The sequence below is a fragment of the Littorina saxatilis genome, linkage group LG7 (assembly GCF_037325665.1).
Source record: "Littorina saxatilis isolate snail1 linkage group LG7, US_GU_Lsax_2.0, whole genome shotgun sequence".
NCBI classification, from domain to species: Eukaryota; Metazoa; Mollusca; class Gastropoda; order Littorinimorpha; family Littorinidae; genus Littorina; species Littorina saxatilis.
The window spans coordinates 39354682-39375874 of record NC_090251.1 but is presented as its reverse complement, the minus strand read 5'-3'; the positions used below and the strand labels follow the sequence as shown (position 1 = coordinate 39375874).

General features: G+C 41.9%; 1 protein-coding gene and 1 pseudogene across 2 annotated transcripts in view; both read left to right on the top strand.

Moving 5' to 3' along the window:
- Window positions 1–859: 859 nt before the first annotated feature.
- LOC138971433 (putative GTP-binding protein 6) overlaps window positions 860–21193 on the top strand; it is a 30750-nt gene continuing 10416 nt past the window's right edge. Inside the window, exons 1-7 of one of the 2 annotated variants that reach the window (XM_070344164.1) lie at window positions 860–1056; window positions 10046–10170; window positions 10750–10875; window positions 11941–12047; window positions 14724–14905; window positions 15443–15532; window positions 19868–19979. In XM_070344164.1, the coding sequence (XP_070200265.1) occupies window positions 10056–10170; window positions 10750–10875; window positions 11941–12047; window positions 14724–14905; window positions 15443–15532; window positions 19868–19979 (732 nt within the window). In that variant the 5' untranslated portion in view covers window positions 860–1056; window positions 10046–10055. Of the gene's footprint in view, window positions 1057–9364; window positions 10285–10749; window positions 10876–11940; window positions 12048–14723; window positions 14906–15442; window positions 15533–19867; window positions 19980–21193 lie in introns of those variants that run through there. The other variant, XM_070344163.1, reaches the window with a different exon arrangement.
- On the top strand, window positions 12722–12840 carry LOC138972079 (5S ribosomal RNA; annotated as a pseudogene).

Below are 21193 nucleotides of genomic sequence, written 5' to 3'. Positions count from 1 at the left end.
CGGAGGCACTAAGCAAGAAGATCATGCCGCATTTTTAGTCGAGCGGGAAAAACTATTTTAGCAATGCCTTCCAGCAGTTTTTTTGTCAAGCATGCATGTGGCTATATAACGAAAGTAAAACAAAATTACAATGTTATTTTTCGATAGTTCTGAAAGGCCTTATTTGCTATCTCCTGCCTTGTTTTAAAAGGCTTCTATCGTAATGGTTTGAAACGGTCTTTCGTTTATTTCTACATCTAACGCAACAAGAAGACCTTGGAACAAAAGCAAGCAGGGTCAAAAAAGCCGGGTATGTTTATTTTAAATTCAAAGTCGTTTTGGACTGAAAACTTAAGTTAGACAAAAATTGCAAAATCAGAAATATCATCATACTGCAATTGCTATAATAACTAATCTCAATTAGAATCAGTTTTGTTCGGAGGCAAACTCTATTCGGACAGTCACAACAACAAGTTGCTTTTGTCGGCTGAAAATAGAAATTAATTGAATGCTCTAATGTATTATTAAGTAATCAATCTAAACGCATGTGTTTGGAACCTTCTGGAAATATTTGTTGGATTATATGATTTGCTGATCATTGGTCTATTTGCACACCGTAGACTGCAAACTCAATTTGGTCAGTTTTTAGTTGCGTTGTTGTTGTTGTTGTTGTTGTTGTTGTTGTTGTTGTTGTTGTTGTTGTTGTTGTTGTTGTTGTTGTTGTTGTTGTTGTTGTTGAGAAAGAAACATTTGCAAAGAGCGAGATATTTCATGAAAACGACAGAACCATAATTATGAACAAACCTATCCGCACAAGAATTTATCCCCATTATTTAATATTCCTACCTAGTACAGCCAGCCTTGCGCGTGGTACCTTTAGACAAGATGGCGCCCTCCAGGTAACCCAAGCGCAATGTTGCCACAAGATAACATGAAGCTAGCGACAGGACGCAGCCAGGCTGTGATTGGCTAGTCATTTATTTTCCGGTTGAAGCGCGCGGATTTCGTCTGCTTTCGTCGTCTGACCACAGGCGGAAGGTATCGTCCACTGGACTACTATCACAGAAAGACTACAAGGTTGAAGGTATGTCACTCACCTTCGAGTTCGAGTCTTCTGTGTTCTTGGAGTCGCTTCCTCAGTTCCTGGAAAAAAATATTGTTCAAGACGGTCTGTGTAAGGTCAAATAAATACAGTTGAATGATTGTTTGAACTATTATGTGCCTTTAGTTTTCAGCTTCCGTCCGCTGCAGGTTGTTTTTAACCATCATTTGGACGAATCTTCGTTTGCGAGCCGCTAATCCACTTGGGGACAAATCATGTATCCGCACCGAATATGCATACCAGCGCTCATTGGTCTAAAACATATGTAAATATTGTGCAGCAAAGGGAAGCTACCCACGGGAAAATAATCATCGAATATCCTGTTATTAACCAATGAGCGCTGGTATGCATATTCGGTGCGGATCAGTACATGATTTGTCTAGCCCAGATGAGCTGTTGTGCATGACAAGGAGCCGTGACGTCAGCCAGGTGGAACGGCTGGTTCTCATCGCCAACGTAGGCAAGAACCCGGATAACTCCGTCTACCCCGTCGCGATATAACCTTCGTGGTTGAAAACGACATTAAACACCAAATAAAGAAAGAAAGAAAGAAAACTCCGTCTACCTGGCCACGCCTCAGAGGTCTGGGAGCTACTGGGTGCTGATCACCGTGGATCTGACGGATCACCCAGTGGTCACCTACTCAGTACTGTGACAGCAACGGTTGGAACGCCCCTCCAGATCTTAATGCTGGTTCTGGCCAGGTACACCCAGCACTTCGGGCTGCTTCGTCTCGACCAGGCATCACTGCGGCTGATGCAGAACCCCACGCGCCTGGGTTACAACCACATCTGCACAGCTGGCTGTATGAACTACCCTATGCAGACTTGCAGCAACGTGTGCGGCCTTGTTGCTGTGGTGGGTGCAGTCATCGTTGCACTTGACCAGCGCCTCTTTGGGACTTTGACTGGGCCGTGCTCGGGCCTAAAAATGTATCTCCACGAGCCAACCAGGTATGAAAGGTATCTTAGGCGGGTCATAATTTGTTGGTTTTTAGCCAGGGCTGTAGACCTTACATCAGTGTGGCAGTGGTAGCAGCAGCCACCAATGTTTTCATCAGACACCACATTTGACCATAATGTATGTAAAGCCGAGCGGTCTTAGCTTCACGTTTCTGACACCATTTGTAAAGCCGAGAGTGAGACGAGCTTCACATTAACTCTAACTGTCTGTGTCTGTGTCTTAGATGTTATACGTGTTTGAAGATCATTTATCAGGATGGCAATCACACGACAGGACAAACAGACACACAGAATATATAAGCTCAAGAAGAGGCAGGTGAAGTTCAAAATTGTATTGAATCAAAACAAATCATAAAAACAACTCAATACAAGGCGTAGGTTCTTTTCAGAAAGTATATCTGTACATTGGTTCACTCTATTCCTGTAATTTTCCTACTACTGACAAAAATATTCTAAGTCCTAAAATGGCTGAAAATTTGGGCATGACCCGTAGGTACCCTTCGCAAAATACGCTACTGAAAAAAATATTCTAAGTCCTAAATTGGCTGAACATTTGGGCAGGGGTTCGGGGCCTGAGTAAAAATAAAGTAAAAGAGTAAAGCGACGCCACTTTACTCGCCGTGTGGTAACCTGGGACTGCGGAACGTTTGTTTTTATCCCTGTTAGTTCAGTCCACAGGGCGGAGTCCGGTGTACCATTTAGACACTTAAGCCAGGTTGGTTGCCAAGACTCCGGAGGACAACTTAGAGATGACAACAAATACTTCAATACTAGGTTCGGACCCTCCCACAACCGTTCGGTACTAAGGTTGGGACCCTCCCACAACCTTTTCCACAGGCACAGAAGCAATGCTGTAACTCGAAGTGGGAAGTCCGGTATACATACACCATTTAGACACTTAAGCCAGGTTGGTTGCCAAGACTCCCCCGAACCTCAAAAACCAACAGCTTATTTACCTTCCATGACTGTCCCTGACGTCACAGCTAAGGAACCAATGAAAACGTCGCTCTGGGATCACAGAACAAAATGGGGAGGGAGGGGAAGAGTTTCGAGGCTGCTGTCAGTGTCAGCCTCCACAGAAGCTACAGTTAAAATCCCTCAAAAATACACAAAAACTCCTGTACTAAGAAAACTACATCAGAACCGTTATAAAGAAATACATCAATAAAATGGAAATTCTTCGACGCATCATTTGATACCAAACACTCATTGGTTATCAACACTGTGAACAACGTGCAAAACCTCCTCGCAAAATAGTCATGTCACAACAAAAAACGTATGCAACTTTACAAGTTAACCACAATCAAACACAGTGTATATTCAACAGGCTTCTCGTATGTAGATGATAAACATAAAATCTCCGTTCTACTAAACAAATGAATACAGAATACATTGCCTCAGATTGATATTTTTGCTTTCAAGATTACATAGGGGAGAACATATTTTAACAAATTAAGGTCTACAGCCCTGGAACATGGTATTATTCCACCATAATAAATTCAGTTATTCACTTTTTGTGAGACTACTTCCCGACTCTGCCAGTGAGCTTGTGATATATATACTAATATAGTCATTTATTACATTACAATCTCATTTTTATGCAGTGAAATTTTCCCTGCAAGCTTTACAATGTGTGGAGTGTGTATAGGATGAACACAAGCAATTCTATTAGCTCAGTAACTGTGAAGCCATACTGTTTGGCCTGCTAGCTCTTTGATAGAAGCTAAAAAAACAAGTATACATGGTGTGTGTGTGTGTGTGTGTGTGTGTGTGTGTGTGTGTGTGTGTGTGTGTGTGTGTGTGTGAAAGATAGAGAGGGAGAGATAGAGTACATGCTCCAGAGAGAGAGAGTTTGCATACGTTAGTCTGCATGAGAAATACATTTATAAACAAAAGAGCATGTGAACTATTCATACTCAGTGTTTTGTTCGAAGATCAGTGTCTTTATAAAAGTGTATTACACTGGTGTCATGTCAAATAAACCTTTGTATATGACAATAGTATATCTGGTCGGTTTGCGATAATCAGTACACTAATGTGTGGGTGCCTTCTTTGTGAAGACTTTCCTGACATGGCACATGCTTATTTATGTATAGTGCTTGAACCCCACTTATTATATGAGCGTGTTATAGATATATTGCATTTACTAGAATGAATACCCGCTTCGCCGGGTAGACGGCTTCGCCGGGAAGAAGTACTTAGAGCCGTACGCCGAACTATGGACCCGCCAAGCTTAGGTCCCTCCCAGATTCGTGGAATGGGAACAGCACGAAAATGATTCAGTGGCCATAATGCCATTCCTGACCATATCGAGTCCCATCCTTGTCGACGAATGTAACCGTGTTAATCACCTTTGGAGGCGAACTCCACTCAAACAGGACTGAGCAAGTTATGGCTTCTCAAAGGAAGGCCAGTACATAAAATTACACAAAAGCCGCCAGACCACATCACAAACAGAACTGAAGAATGCACAGGTGTTGCTTACATAGAGACACACACACTCACACACACACACACACAAACACAGAGAAGCCGTATCTATAGAGAGATAGATGACAGTGTATTTTTCGCGTGGCTATAAATTGATTCGACCTTTGCACTTTTACAGTGAGGATAATTTACGGGTCCAATTTACGTTCTGTACACTGCGTTGACCTTCTAAAAATAGGTAACAGTAACAGAACGCCGGGAATATCCGAAGACGCTCAGCGCAGTGGACAGCGCAGTGTAGTAACTTACAACTGAACGGGAAAGCCACACGAAGGAAGGGAGATAAACGCCAAACACTGGAGAAGATAAGGAAGAGTTACTTATAATGGTGAAATGAACACAAAAACGAAAATGAGTTCAGCGCTGCGCGCTGAGAGCACGTGTTGAAATATTTCATCGATGATATTGTGTCCGGGGTGTAGCTGAATACGGTGTCCAAATTTGAAAAAGATCCACCGAGAACTTTGGCGTTGTGATGTGGTGTAGCGGCTATGGTGTGTCGGTATGGGGGCCCGGGTAAGCTGAGGTGGAACCAAAATAGCTGAGGTGGAACCAAAATCGGTTCCGCGCTGCGCGCTGAGAGCACGTGTTGAAATATCGACCAGGTTGTGTCGTGTCCCGGGTCTACTTGAATATGCCCACCAAATTTGAAGCAGATCCATCGAGAACTTTGGCCGTGCATCGCGCACAGACACACAGACAGATACACAGACAGACACACAGACACTAGTCGTATATATATATAGATGCTGCATGTCAAATATGCTCATTTCTGTTGAAGATTTATCGCCTTTAAACTTGTGTACTGGTTTCATGAACTGAGCGGCCAGATTAAAATCTCTCTGATCGAATTGAAACAGCTATATAGTTGCGAGTTAATTACTGTGACTCAGTGTGTGTGTGTGTGTGTGTGAGTAGATCGATGTGCTTGTGAGTGTATGTGCTTGCGTGTGCTTGCGTGTGTGTGTGTGTGAACTTCATGTACTCTTCCTTGATGAAGTAATACAATATTGCCAAAAATTTATAAGCCTTAAAGAGAACAAAGTGGATTCGCAGCGCGCGGCGCGTTGTGCAGCGTTGCGATTTACAACGCGCGGCGCTACGAGGAACGCTGCGATTCACGACGCGCGATGTATTCTGCTGTTACATTTTCTTCACAATCGCAAAGTTTACAACAGTATCCGAGTACAGTGCCGCAGAACCGCTGTTAATCGGTGTGACACCAGTTAACACTTCAGCAGCCATTTTGGAATTCGTGCATGCGCAGATCGTTTTTTTCGTGGTTTTTTTCCCCGGTTGATTAGAACACGTATATTCAGTCTGCAGAAAGTGCAATTTTGTAGTCTTGCAGCCCTGAAGTTGCTTTTGAGTGTCCAAAGAAAGAGTGTAAAGGTTCTAAGGATTACATCGGGCACACAAATACGCGATTTTTCTTGTTTTTCTGGTTGATTTGAACGCATGCGCAGATAGTTTTTTTCGAGTGTTTGTTTTTTCTCCTCTTTCGGGTTCCTTCTTCATTCCATGTAAGCGCTGGAACTGTTAACTGGTGTATAGATTCACTTGAGATCATATAATAGAGGTAGGTGCAATCAATTGTTGTTAAAAATGTTGCTGATAATCATACATGTACAAAAATAACTTGAAGCGCGTCAACAATCTGCGCTGGTGAGAGCAATAGCCGCGCTCTTCGAATCGCTGCGCTGCACAACACGCCGCGCTCTGTGAATCGCCGCGCTGCACAGCGCGCCGCGCTCTGTGAATCACTTGCCTAAAGAGAAAGGGAGCGTTTTTGCTTGTAGTGAATAGCATGATGTTGGTGTGCCCGAGCATGTTGTAACTTCTAGTTCCAAAATGTGTCATGTCTGACCACAGGCGGAAGGTATCGTCCACTGGACTACTACTATCACAGAAAGTAGTCTTTCTGTGATAGTAGTAGTCCAGTGGACGATACCTTCCACCTGTGGTCTGACTAAAAAATTGCGTGCATGTCTACTTTTGAAAATGTTTGGCAACTTTCATTTGTTATGGTCATACTTTCTATCTGTCTTCATTTCAAAACTCACCTTTTTTTGTTTCTTTGCAAGCACAGTCAGTATAAGAAGACAAAAATATATGCTCGCGAATTTTAAACATGACGACGGCACGCGGCTTTCGGTAGGAGAGTCAGGTACATCTCTCATAACTCCATACATATTTGCATCAGTACACAGAAACTCACGTGCTTTCCTACACAAAAGTGCATCCTTTATTTCAATGTGAAGCATTTAGTGTGGATTTTATTTGTGCATCAGCCGTCCACACACACAGTGTTTACATCCGATAAACCGGAAGCGGAAATACCGAAATGGCGTCCTGTCGCCATCTTGAACACGCGGCCAGTACAACTGGCCTTGACACGGAACGATTCAAGGGGGGCAATCTCAGTCATCTGAAAGAGGGAAATCCAAACGCAATCCGCCTTGTTCGATTTTATGGGCTTGGACGATAGAGAAAAATAAGAAAAGCAAAAGCTGGAGTCAAGTCTGGACGAAACTGCTATCAAGAATGCAGAATTGATTTTTTTCTGAGTTTTTTTTAGCCGTAAGCGCCATGTTTATCGGAGCAGGAAACTCTTCCAGAGTGAGGCCCCTTTGTTGGTTTCACTGCGGTGAACAGCAGTTATGAGAAATTCGAAATGAGAAATGGCGCTTACGGCTAAAAAAAAAACTCAGAAAAAATCAATTCTGCGTTCATGATAGCAGTTTCATCCAGACTGGACTCCAGCTTTTGCTTTTCTTATTTTTCTCTATCGTCCAAGCCCATAAAATCGAACAAGGCGGATTGCGTTTGGATTTCCCTCTTTCAGATGACTGAGATTGCCCCCCTTGAATCGTTCCGTGTCAAGGCCAGTTGTACTGGCCGCGTGTTCAAGATGTCCTGTCGCTTAAGCTTCATGTGCCAAGATAGATCATAGATGTAGAAACCATCCGGATAGCAGCTACAGGTAAGTCGGCGGAGTGTGTATGTTGAGAAAGCTCTTTGAAGTTATTATTTGTTCTCTGTACATGATTTTACCTATGGCACAACACAAACCTCTAGCCTTCCTCTCTGAGATGCGTTTGAAGACAGACTGTTAAAAGAGAATAAATGTATGTACATAATTATGATAGAATAATGATGCATGAATTGAAGAAATGTATAAGAACACAAGAATGTATGAATGACAAAGAACAAATGTTTATTTTTGAATGTTTTATGTATGTTTTATTACGGACACAAAAGCTCAGCAATGCAATTTCTCTTTTAGAGATTAATAAAGTTTATTGAATTGAATTGAATTGAATTGTACAGGGTGACCCAAAAAAAAAGAGTACCCAAACAAAAAGTCATAAATTGAACAAAAATAAAGCAATCTTCATAAAATGTATTTACACACACAAGTAGCCTCTGCATGATTTGCACAGAAAATTTTAGCGTTCTAGCTTGTCTTTCAGGAAAGTTATGCTCATTCTACAGAACATGCTCCAAACGCCGCTGCAGGCAAACTTGAACTCGCCGCGCAAAGTTATCAATCACCCGCACACACTCCTGTTGCGAGATTCCGCGAATGGTTGTTGTGATGGCTCTCATGAGTTCTGTGATTGTCTGTGGGTTGTTCCTGTAGATGTTGTCTTTCAGGAACCCCCAAAGATAGAAATCGCGCTGACCGAAGTGTCTCTGGAACTGTACTTGCACATCTCTATGATTTTGTGCGAAAATAGATCTCTATGCAAAACGTCCGTTGATCATTAGTATAGTTCATTGTGAGAACAGCTTTTATTTCATCCAACCATGCAGTGGATTAGCTTGACTCACCTCAAAAAGAAAGAAAAAAAAGTTAAAATTGACAAAGTTATTCAATTTTGTTTGGGTACTCTTTTTTGGGGGTCACCCTGTATGTGTATGTCATCAGTTGCCTGTCGGCGGGCGATCGAAACTTGCGACGAATGGTTTTACAGTCAAAGTGAAACTAAAAGCAACAGAGGTGTTTGCACTGTGTCAGTGTGTGTGGTGTTTTGCGATGACACGGCAACACGAGTGACAAAACTGCTAGAACTGTATAATGTAAGTGTCCCGAAGAACTCTCTAGATCCGTCCCTTGGACATGAAGAATGGAACGAATTTCTAGTCTTACAATTATTAACAATGGTTTGGCATGGTTCTCTCCCTCTGCAAAGTTTAGTAACTTTCAATAGCTTTCCCAATTTGTGATACTAAACTTGAATATTACCACTTTTTGTTGAAATTGTTTGAATTAAGCCTGTGTATATGAGCTAGCGAGTATATATTATTATGGGGGCATAGCCCTGTGTGTGAGTACACAACGTTTCATTTACTAGTGCGCCTTGTGCCATTGGCGCATTAAATCTGAAAATGTCCCATCACAATTCCCTTCAGTGCGTCAAAGGGCGCATTGAGATTACGTACCGCTACGCCACCAAATGTACACTTTACATCGGATTACACACACACACACACACACACACACACACACACACACACACACATGGATAACACGATATAGCGGCTAATTTTGGATGGCACCATTTTGCATCATTTATGAAAAACGCGTACAGGTCTCTTTGGCGTTTCTTCGACAATGTCCCATCAGAATGTAGTTGAGGGGGACAAATGTCCCATTGCCTTTTTCTCCCAGTCCCAGGTTAAACCCTGGAGTACATGTGTGTGTGTGTTATACTCTAACGTCTGTGTGTGTGTATGTGTGTGAAGCAGGAGTATGCCTGGGAAACACATTTCCTAACGGACCTAAATGGGTATTTAAACTCCACACTTAAACGTATACATTTTTATAGTTTTTGAGTCACTTGAGAAAAAGTGACTCTATGTAATCGGTCAGTGTTAGTCTGTCCGGCCGGCCGGCCGGCCGTCCGGCCGGCCGTCCGTAGACACCACCTTAACGTTGGACTTTTCTCGGAAACTATCAAAGCGATCGGGCTCATATTTTGTTTAGTCGTGACCTCCAATGACCTCTACACTTTAACGATGGTTTCGTTGACCTTTGACCTTTTTCAAGGTCACAGGTCAGCGTCAAAGGAAAAATTAGACATTTTATATCTTTGACAAAGTTCATCGGATGTGATTGAAACTTTGTAGGATTATTCTTTACATCAAAGTATTTACATCTGTAGCCTTTTACGAACGTTATCAGAAAAACAAGGGAGATAACTAGCCTTTTCTGTTCGGCAACACACAACTTAACGTTGGGCTTTTCTCGGAAACTATAAAAGTGACCGGGCTCAAATTTTATGTGAACGTGACTCCCAGTGACCTCTACACTTTGACGTCTGCTTTGGTGACCTTTGACCTTTTTCAAGGTCACAGGTATGTCTTGAATTCTTCAGGTATGCATTGTGTTGTGAATAGCAATTTCTTCCTGTCCATCTGATGCCTCATATAATATTCAGAACTGCGAAAGTGACTCGATCGAGCGTTTGCTCTTCTTGTTATTTTTATTTTCCTTTCACTGTTTCAGGTTTTTCACAATGGGACTACGCAGGATCTTTCAATGCACGCAGTCATTTCAAGCTTCATACTGCAGACTGCAGGCATTTCGAAGAAAACAGCTGCTACTGTCAGGCTTCAGTGGACTGGATGGAAGTACAAAACTCCCCCATCAGTCATTCTCGATATCCTCAGTATCATCTTTTGGAGCCGAAAGCTGTTGTAATAGGTTTCAGGTTCTCAAAGCTAACTTCAGAGCATTCCACATTGGTAAGAAAACTGAAGACCAGATGAGAATAAATGCTAGTTTAATTATTTTCTGTATACGTTCTTACAATCTCACCAAGCTAAATTAGTTTTATTCCTCATGTTTCTATACACCGAGTTGAATACAAATTACAATTGTGTGATCTTGTGATCATGAAATCTTTTAAGAAGTGCATTATCTTGGCCAGCTTCAATGATTTCTCTCAAAATGTATTGGCCTGCTCTTGTATTTGCAGTATTCTTTTTTGCTCCATTTAGTACGATTCTTTTCATTTTCTATGTTGAGTAACATGAGTATTAAATACTACTGTAATTGTGAATGAATAGTCAAACTCAGTGTTTTTTATAATTGCAAAAGAATACAAGAAAATGTAACCCTAGCTGTGAGAAGCTGTGGCATAGTGAGATAAAAGATTGGTGCTGTTGCTCTTATATTTTATAAATATTAATATACTCTTGTTGATGTAGATGGCTCTGGTGGAGGAGATAGAGAGGAAGCTATTCTGGATGGTGACAACGATACAGAGGTCCCTTTCCTGCGAGAGATTTGCTCCATTCCGGATGCAGGACATCAGGTACTGGTTATTCAGCCAGGTAAGTTTGAAAACAATAGTACAAATCAGTTAACAACAGTACAGTTACTGTAAAATAACTGTACAAATCAATGATCAACAGTACGGTTACTGCATAGTTCAGTTAACAACAGTACAGTTACTGCACAGATCAGTTAACAACAATGGAGTTACTGTGTAGATCAGTTAACAACAATAGGGTTACTGTGCAGATCAATGATCAACAGTACAGTTACTGCATAGTTCTTCTTCTTCAGCGTTCCAGAAATTCTGGTGACGTGTGAGCTTGTTTGCCCATTTGGGTTCCCCACACTATACTCTGAGAGCATAGTCAGCTTCACTCCGCTTTCATTGGGTAGGCATGCTGGGTATTTTCGTGTTTCCATAACCCACCGAACTCCGACATGGATTACAGGATCTTTTCTGTGCGCACTTGGTCTTGTGCTTACGTGTACACACGAAGGGGGTTAAGTCACTAGCAGGTCTGCACATAAGTTGACCTGGGATGTCGGAAAAATCTCCACTCTTAACCCACCAGGCGGCAGCGACCGGGATTCGAACTCACGACCTCCCGATTAGGAGGCCGACGTCTAACCACTGCGCCACTTCGCCTGGATAGTTCAGTTCTTTCTTTCTTTCTTTGGTGTTTAACGTCGTTTTCAACCATTCAAGGTTATATCGTGACGGGGAAAGGGGGGAGATGGGATAGGGGAAAGGGGGGAGATGGGATAGAGCCACTTGTTAATTGTTTCTTGTTCACAAAAGCACTAATCAAAAAATTGCTCCAGGGGCTTGCATCGTAGTACAATATATGACCTTACTGGGAGAATGCAAGTTTCCAGTACAAAGGACTTAACATTTCTTACATAATAGTTCAGTTAACAACAGTACAGTTAGTGTACAGATCAGTTAAAAACTGTAGGGTCACTGTACAAATCAGTCATCATGGAAATGCAACAAGTGCTTACAATTTATAAAATTCCTGTTACATTGATTGTGGCAATTTATTAGCTGTGAACAGAACAAAGGCAGACATCTCATGCTGCTAAAATGTTGAAAGTTTTACATGTAAAATCTTTTGTTTCAGCTATAAAGTCCGGGCCAAAGAGAGCCAGCAAAACCACCCCTGAGCTGCAGCTTGTGGAGACCTGCGCCTTGGTGTCCACTCTACCCAGGTGGAAGGTTGTTAGACAGGTAATTAAATTACATATCTTACCCAACTCACATATAGCAATTAACCCTGGTTCAGTGCTGGTATCGCTGTACGCGTCCCCTTGGTAACAAGAAAGACGCCTCTAAAAAAGAGTGACCGAGACCCGTAAGGGTGTCTAGGCCAGCCCGGAAACGAGGCTGCCTTCCGTATGCGCGCGCATACTCCGCCATATGCATCATTCTAAAAACTCAGCGTCAGTGGGACTGGTCGCATTTTATGTACGCTCTGGCTGTTTCAGCCGTTGTTACTTAGTCTTTTTGACTTTGTTTCGTTCCTCTTGGTCTCTTCTTGTCATCTGGACTTCACAACTATGTTGAGGTGAGGTCGTTCCTTGTATTTTGCTTGATGTTGGCAGTTTTGTTGGCCGTATTTTGGACTTGCGATGTTTCTCAGAAATTTTTTCGTGAGTCGTTTTTCCGTCATGGCTGACAATGCTAAGAAGAGGGCAGCTTCTTAATAGGTAGCTGCTGTGCCCTTTTCTCCTTAGAAAGCTTTTAGGAAGTCTAAACAATCCGGTCTATGTCCGTTTCTGTTGTAGATTCTCTTGCTAAAAATCTTTTGATGTGTTGATTGTTTTACCCGCTAAGCCGGTAGACAAGTCCGCTTCCAGTTTGTTTACTACACTGGTGACTATTCCGGAACCCCCATTTTGCCGGCCAACGGCCACTCCACGTTGTAAGCACCGGTTCTCGTCCTTTCATCGAAGTTAAGCAACGTCGGGCCCGGTTAGTTCTTGGATGGGTGACCGCCTGTGAACACCGGGTGCAGTGGCCACCTTTGTTTTAAGCCTACGGATTAGTCCGGGCTCGGTGTTAAACATGTTGTTATTGGGCTTGCGTCTGTAGACGTGGCCTCTTTGCTTTCTCACATTGGATTTACTTGTATGTCTGCTCTAAGGGTTCACTTGAGATACTTAGGGGCTTCTGCCTCAACTCTGGATTTGGTTCAGAGTTTCTGTGTTCTATGCAGAAGGTTTTTTCTGGCTAGGTTTGCTATGGACAGCTTTTTGGAGAAAGACTGATCTATGGTTCTTAGGGTTCCTTCAAATTTTCTGGCAAGTAAGCAGAATTTGGAGAATCCAGCTTTGTTCACATTTTAAACCTTTTAGCAATATTCTGGCTCCTCCAGAGCCATATTTAGCCTTTTGATCATTTCGAGTTCAATGATTTTTCTAGCTTGCATGGATCTTTTCAGATTATTGATTCTAACAGCTCTTGTTCTTATCTTTCAACTCCGTCGCTTTTTAACCCTGAACGGTTAGAAACGACGTTAAACACTGGTTAAGGATAGAAAGTTTTTCTATCGACTTTGGTGGAGGTAATGACTTACTTAAGTCAACCTTAGCTTTATAGACTGCCACATTGTTTAGGCATGCCTTCAAGTGTTGGCAAGGAATTAAAAGGGGGGGGGAGCAGTCAGTCCTCTCTCTTCGGGTGGCGCGGACTCAACTTTCCTCTCTTGAGCAAGTTTATTGCTCTTGGAGATCCTGATGTACATTTTTGTCCTGTTAGAGCCCTCAGCAGATTTCTGTTTCGGACTGTGCACTCTCGTTTGGAGACTCAGAAACTTCTTTTTATCTCTTTCATCATGGTACGGTTTAGAGATATGTCGAAAGTCTCGTTAGCCAAGTGGGTCTCCACCATAGCTAGGCAAGCTCTTGGCTGGTGGCAGAGTCAGGCAGGGAATGTCAGGGCAGTCTTGCCCTTTACTACAGCCAGGCCTCATGAGGCAAAAGATTGGGCTTCCACTCTGGTTGATCTTCATTTTAATCTCCTGGCGGAAGTTCTTGAGTCGGCTTACTGGCTTTCTTGAAATGTTCTTCATTGATGTCTTTCTCAGGGATTTCTATGCCTTGAGACAGGATGCGTTTCTGGGTTACCTGCTCGGGTAGAGGCAGGACAAAATCTCGATTCCTATTTGGGTAAAGTGCCCTCCAACCTTTAGTAGCAATCTGCTATATGTGAGTTGGGTAAGATATGTAATTTAATTAAAAATTTTAGTAATAAATTTTCATTTGATTAATATACTTACCCAACTCACATCGTTTATTCCCTCCCGCCTCCCCGCTGTGGGGTTATATATGTCTAAAAAAGAAGTGAGTTGGGCTTCGTTTTAGAATGATGCATATGGCGGAGTATGCGCGCGCATACGGAAGGCAGCCTCGTTTCCGGGCTGGCCTAGACACCCTTACGGGTCTCGGTCACTCTTTTTTAGAGGCGTCTTTCTTGTTACCAAGGGGACGCGTACAGCGATACCAGCACTGAACCAGGGTTAATTGCTATATGTGAGTTGGGTAAGTATATTAATCAAATGAAAATTTATTACTAAAATTTTTAATTTCTTTTTGTGTGTATTTTTTAAACTCATAACTTTGTATGTGTGTGTGAGTGTGTGTGTGTGTGTTTTAGCTCACCAACATGGACTCTTGGTATGCAGGCTCCCTCGATGGAACTGAAAATGCATTGCATTTGAGTGAGAACAAACACATAGATTCGAATAACAGCGTTCATGTTTTCTGTGTGCTGTATTTTATACTGAGTGGACTGCATGTTTGCTTCTGAGTTTTATAACAAAACTTCAAGCAAACAACATTGCTATCTTCAGGTGCCCACTTTCGTTATTTTAAGTTTTGGTAATTTTTGTGTTCTTGCAAACAGAAAATTGTCCCAGTGAAGCAGATTGACAGTCTGCAGATGTTTGGGTCAGGCACCTTCAGGCAACTGAAGCGAGAGATTGGCGACTGTCAGGACATTAGCGCCGTGGTTCTAGGCACAGACCTTTTGTCAGGCGGTCAGCTGGCGGAGCTTCACAAAGCCTGGAAAGTGCCAGTGTTTGACAGGTGGGCAACAGAATATATTTGCAGCTCTGGTGGGCGGGGGTTTGGGTGGCGGAGGAGCAGGGAGGTGGGAGGAGGAAAGTATTGTGTGGTTCTGTGTCTGTGTATGTGTTCATATGACTGGCTGTGATTGTGTCTGTGAATTTAGATTTGTTATGCCCCCCAAGCATGCCAAAAGCAGATGTGCTCCACGTTGGAAGGGAAGAGATGAATCCGGAAATAATCTGTCTGCTTTTTGTTGGTCGTGGAAGAGTTGTTTCCCCTTGTTTTTCCTTGCTTTTTTATAGAAACACTGAAGTAAGCTACACGTGACATTGTAGGCTTGCCTCAGTGATTTTGTTGTAAAGAAGGGGAAGCAACTCCTCCACAGCCCATACAAACTTGACAGAACAGGATCATTTGTTTGTATCTTTCTTTCTTCATTTGATTGTCAGTGAACCTTTACATTTTGTATAACGTACCTGTTATTACTTGAAGTGTGCGTAGCCTTTCACTCTTAGCTGATAAATTGGCTTATACATGTATTTTCTTCTGCTGCAGGTACACCATTGTCTTACAAATATTCAAGGACCATGCTCGCACCAAAGAAGCTAAACTGCAGGTAGCGCTGGCAGAAATTCCATTTGTAAGGTAATGTATTAGACTGATTTGTTTGTATTTATGAAGAGCCAAGAGCAGGGTTCGACACTAGCGGGGGCGGGGGGCGGAACGCCCCAGAGTTTTGTGTTCCGCCCCAAACATTGCCGAAGCTTGGGGCCCACTCCACCCCAGGATAAATTCCAACAATGACAAACCGAAAATTCTAATGACAGAGCCAATCACTAAAAATCGCCAGTCAAAGTCGTCACTGAAATTTACGTTACGATCAATGCCGCAGTCAAGAAAAAAAAACATTGAAATCGTCGAAGGACAATGCCGCAAGGGAAATAACTCCCAGATTGCGCTTCTTTAGCGTGAGAGATAAGTATCGCCTTCAAATGCCAAACGCAAAATGTGGCGACACATCCCTGGTGTAAAAAGACATGGAAATGAATATGAAGAACAGGGTGGAGTAATGTCAATGTCAAATGGTTGAAATAATTTCCCTGGCTTCAGTACGATGAAGAAAAACAGACAATGCATTGCCGCACGTGAATACTGAGAGTGGGCCCCAGATTTTTGTTTTCCGCCCCAGCAATTTCCATCTCTGGGGCCAGTGTGGCCCCAGGCCAAATAAGTTAGTGTCGACCCCTGTAGAGGGTGTGATATCTGAAGAAAGGGTGTTCAGTCAAGTTCTTGTTCATATTTGTACCAAACGAGATGAAGAATGTTGCAATCAATGATAACAAACATTTTAGGATTAGGTTCACTTGTTCATTTTGATGCTTGTTATTCTCCAAGGAGCTAGGAGACTGGTTTGCAAAACTTTCACTTTACAGTGGAACCCCCCTTTTAAGACCCCCTCATTTAAAACTTCCTCCTTTTTATGACCTTGCTTTTTCAGCTTTTCTGTTCACACTGTCTGTAAATTCACCTCCATTTTAAGACTCCCTCCTTTTTAAGACCTTGCTTTTTCAGCTTTTCTGTTCACACTGTCTGTAAATTCACCTCCATTTTAAGACTCCCTCCTTTTTAAGACCTTGCTTTTTCAGCTTTTCTGTTCACACTGTCTGTAAATTCACCTCCATTTTAAGACTCCCTCCTTTTTAAGACCTTGCTTTTTCAGCTTTTCTGTTCACACTGTCTGTAAATTCACCTCCATTTTAAGACTCCCTCCTTTTTAAGACCTTGCTTTTTCAGCTTTTCTGTTCACACTGTCTGTAAATTCACCTCCATTTTAAGACTCCCTCCTTTTTAAGTCCTTGCTTTTTCAGCTTTTCTGTTCACACTGTCTGTAAATTCACCTCCATTTTAAGACTCCCTCCTTTTTAAGACCTTGCTTTTTCAGCTTTTCTGTTCACACTGTCTGTAAATTCACCTCCATTTTAAGACTCCCTCCTTTTTAAGACCTTGCTTTTTCAGCTTTTCTGTTCACACTGTCTGTAAATTCACCTCCATTTTAAGACTCCCTCCTTTTTAAAACCTTGCTTTTTCAGCTTTTCTGTTCACACTGTCTGTAAATTCACCTCCATTTTAAGACTCCCTCCTTTTTAAGACCTTGCTTTTTCAGCTTTTCTGTTCACACTGTCTGTAAATTCACCTCCATTTTAAGACTCCCTCCTTTTTAAGACCTTGCTTTTTCAGCTTTTCTGTTTACACTGTCTGTAAATTCACCTCCATTTTAAGACTCCCTCCTTTTTAAGACCTTGCTTTTTCAGCTTTTCTGTTCACACTGTCTGTAAATTCACCTCCATTTTAAGACTCCCTCCTTTTTAAGATCTTGCTTTTTCAGCTTTTCTGTTCACACGTCTGTAAATTCACCTCCATTTTAAGACTCCCTCCTTTTTAAGACCTTGCTTTTTCAGCTTTTCTGGTCACACTGTCTGTAAATTCACCTCCATTTTAAGACTCCCTCCTTTTTAAGATCTTGCTTTTTCAGCTTTTCTGTTCACACTGTCTGTAAATTCACCTCCATTTTAAGACTCCCTCCTTTTTAAGACATTGCTTTTTCAGCTTTTCTGTTCACACTGTCTGTAAATTCACCTCCATTTTAAGACTCCCTCCTTTTTAAGACCTTGCTTTTTCAGCTTTTCTGTTCACACTGTCTGTAAATTCACCTCCATTTTAAGACTCCCTCCTTTTTAAGACCTTGCTTTTTCAGCTTTTCTGTTCACACTGTCTGTAAATTCACCTCCATTTTAAGACTCCCTCCTTTTTAAGACCTTGCTTTTTCAGCTTTTCTGTTCACACTGTCTGTAAATTCACCTCCATTTTAAGACTCCCTCCTTTTTAAGACCTTGCTTTTTCAGCTTTTCTGTTCACACGTCTGTAAATTCACCTCCATTTTAAGACTCCCTCCTTTTTAAGACCTTGCTTTTTCAGCTTTTCTGTTCACACTGTCTGTAAATTCACCTCCATTTTAAGACTCCCTCCTTTTTAAGACCTTGCTTTTTCAGCTTTTCTGTTCACACTGTCTGTAAATTCACCTCCATTTTAAGACTCCCTCCTTTTTAAGACCTTGCTTTTTCAGCTTTTCTGGTCACACTGTCTGTAAATTCACCTCCATTTTAAGACTCCCTCCTTTTTAAGACCTTGCTTTTTCAGCTTTTCTGTTCACACTGTCTGTAAATTCACCTCCATTTTAAGACTCCCTCCTTTTTAAGACCTTGCTTTTTCAGCTTTTCTGGTCACACTGTCTGTAAATTCACCTCCATTTTAAGACTCCCTCCTTTTTAAGACCTTGCTTTTTCAGCTTTTCTGTTCACACTGTCTGTAAATTCACCTCCATTTTAAGACTCCCTCCTTTTTAAGACCTTGCTTTTTCAGCTTTTCTGGTCACACTGTCTGTAAATTCACCTCCATTTTAAGACTCCCTCCTTTTTAAGACCTTGCTTTTTCAGCTTTTCTGTTCACACTGTCTGTAAATTCACCTCCATTTTAAGACTCCCTCCTTTTTAAGACCTTGCTTTTTCAGCTTTTCTGTTCACACTGTCTGTAAATTCACCTCCATTTTAAGACTCCCTCCTTTTTAAGACCTTGCTTTTTCAGCTTTTCTGTTCACACTGTCTGTAAATTCACCTCCATTTTAAGACTCCCTCCTTTTTAAGACCTTGCTTTTTCAGCTTTTCTGTTCACACTGTCTGTAAATTCACCTCCATTTTAAGACTCCCTCCTTTTTAAGACCTTGCTTTTTCAGCTTTTCTGTTCACACGTCTGTAAATTCACCTCCATTTTAAGACTCCCTCCTTTTTAAGACCTTGCTTTTTCAGCTTTTCTGTTCACACTGTCTGTAAATTCACCTCCATTTTAAGACTCCCTCCTTTTTAAGACCTTGCTTTTTCAGCTTTTCTGTTCACACTGTCTGTAAATTCACCTCCATTTTAAGACTCCCTCCTTTTTAAGACCTTGCTTTTTCAGCTTTTCTGGTCACACTGTCTGTAAATTCACCTCCATTTTAAGACTCCCTCCTTTTTAAGACCTTGCTTTTTCAGCTTTTCTGTTCACACTGTCTGTAAATTCACCTCCATTTTAAGACTCCCTCCTTTTTAAGACCTTGCTTTTTCAGCTTTTCTGGTCACACTGTCTGTAAATTCACCTCCATTTTAAGACTCCCTCCTTTTTAAGACCTTGCTTTTTCAGCTTTTCTGTTCACACTGTCTGTAAATTCACCTCCATTTTAAGACTCCCTCCTTTTTAAGACCTTGCTTTTTCAGCTTTTCTGGTCACACTGTCTGTAAATTCACCTCCATTTTAAGACTCCCTCCTTTTTAAAACCTTGCTTTTTCAGCTTTTCTGTTCACACTGTCTGTAAATTCACCTCCATTTTAAGACTCCCTCCTTTTTAAGATCTTGCTTTTTCAGCTTTTCTGTTCACACTGTCTGTAAATTCACCTCCATTTTAAGACTCCCTCCTTTTTAAGACCTTGCTTTTTCAGCTTTTCTGGTCACACTGTCTGTAAATTCACCTCCATTTTAAGACTCCCTCCTTTTTAAGACCTTGCTTTTTCAGCTTTTCTGTTCACACTGTCTGTAAATTCACCTCCATTTTAAGACTCCCTTCTTTTTAAGACCTGATTTTCTCAGTTTTTTTTAGGTCTTAAAAGGGGGGTTCCACCGTAGTTCAGAATTCTTGAGTCCCTCTGTTTCGTAGAGAGAGAAAAACACACATAGTTTTTAGCATTTTGCACCTGACATGAAATTCTAAGCATTTACAATGTATTAAATAACAATGAAAACACCTTTTCAACATTTTATATCTGTCTATCTTGTATGGCTGCTATTTGTGTCAAACAGATGATAGTATATATTTCAAAAGTGCTACTTAACCAAAAAAAATTATGTATAATGCATCTGTTAAGCATCATATGTTGTTGTTTTTCCTGACAGGTCGCGGCTGAGTCAAATTCATCAAGGCGACCATGACAGGCAAGTGGGCGGAGCTAGCCTTGTGGGAGGAACAGGTGAAACCTACATCGCCAGGAGGAGACAAATTTTGCAGGTAGGTGAGCTAAAATAAAATTGGTAAAGCACAGCAAAGCCAAATCTTAGGAAATAGTGCAGAATGAATGTAGTGTTGTAATGCACAACTTGACTAGTTTTGAGGGAAGGGGGGTTTCAGAATGTAGATTATTATCCCCGAGTACGCTAGTACTTGGGCTCAACAGACTTTAATTGTGTGTGTGTGTGTGTGTGTGCCTGTCTCGACTTAACCCTTTCATGACTGTATTTTTCTGATAGAGTTACTCTCCCTGGACTGAATTAATTCCTGATATTTTGTCAAAAATGGGTACCACGTTTTAAAAAATTGCCAAAAAATACACACACACACACACAAAAAACACCACACAAAACACCACACATACACACACACAAACCCCCACCACACACAACATTGTACTGTACATTGTAACAGTAATGTTCTTTATAAATGCAGAGACACTCTCTCACCTTGGACCACGCCCACACCTCTGCTCTGGGGTTGGGGTGGGGTACGTTGTACCGTATGTACGACCACAAAATCGCTCAGTAGATGTACTTGGTTGTGGAACAAAGAAATCTTCATCGTCACTCGACTCACTTCGGTCTGCTTCATCAACAACAAAGTCCGAATCTCCATCGCTATCACTGTTTAGAAACAGTTCCTGAATCGCTTCATGTGTAGTGAATGTACGACGAAGTTGACGTGCCGGCTTTTCTGCCATATTTCCTTCAAAAGTATAGAAAAAACGATTGCAAATCCACAAACATGTGCCGACAACATCCCACGAGGCTTCAGCAGGAAGTTTAGCGCAGTTATTTCCCTTTGGCCACTGTGAAAAATCGGAATGGGAAAGGAACTGGAACACTCCGTCGGACCCGAGTATACTCGTGGCCCGTCCAGTAGAGCAGTGTGTGGGACCCGAGTAAACTCGTGGCCCGTCATGAAAGGGTTAACAGCTTATTGCTGGGAAACTACTGGGCGCAGTTCGTTCAAAAGTTGATACACTAACTTGATAATAGGTCCGATTGATCGTATTAAAACTTCATAATGTTACCTGGGACCTAAATGCGAAATAAACCACAAAAACGACTTGGCGGTGGGAGGAATTCACACGGAGCAACAGCCAGCCAGGCAGCCTGATAGAACAGCCAGTAAGCGCGCTAGTTATTTCCCGCATCATCACACGCACACACAGAGGATTTTTGTAGGTCAGGTCGTGGGAAAGTCCACCC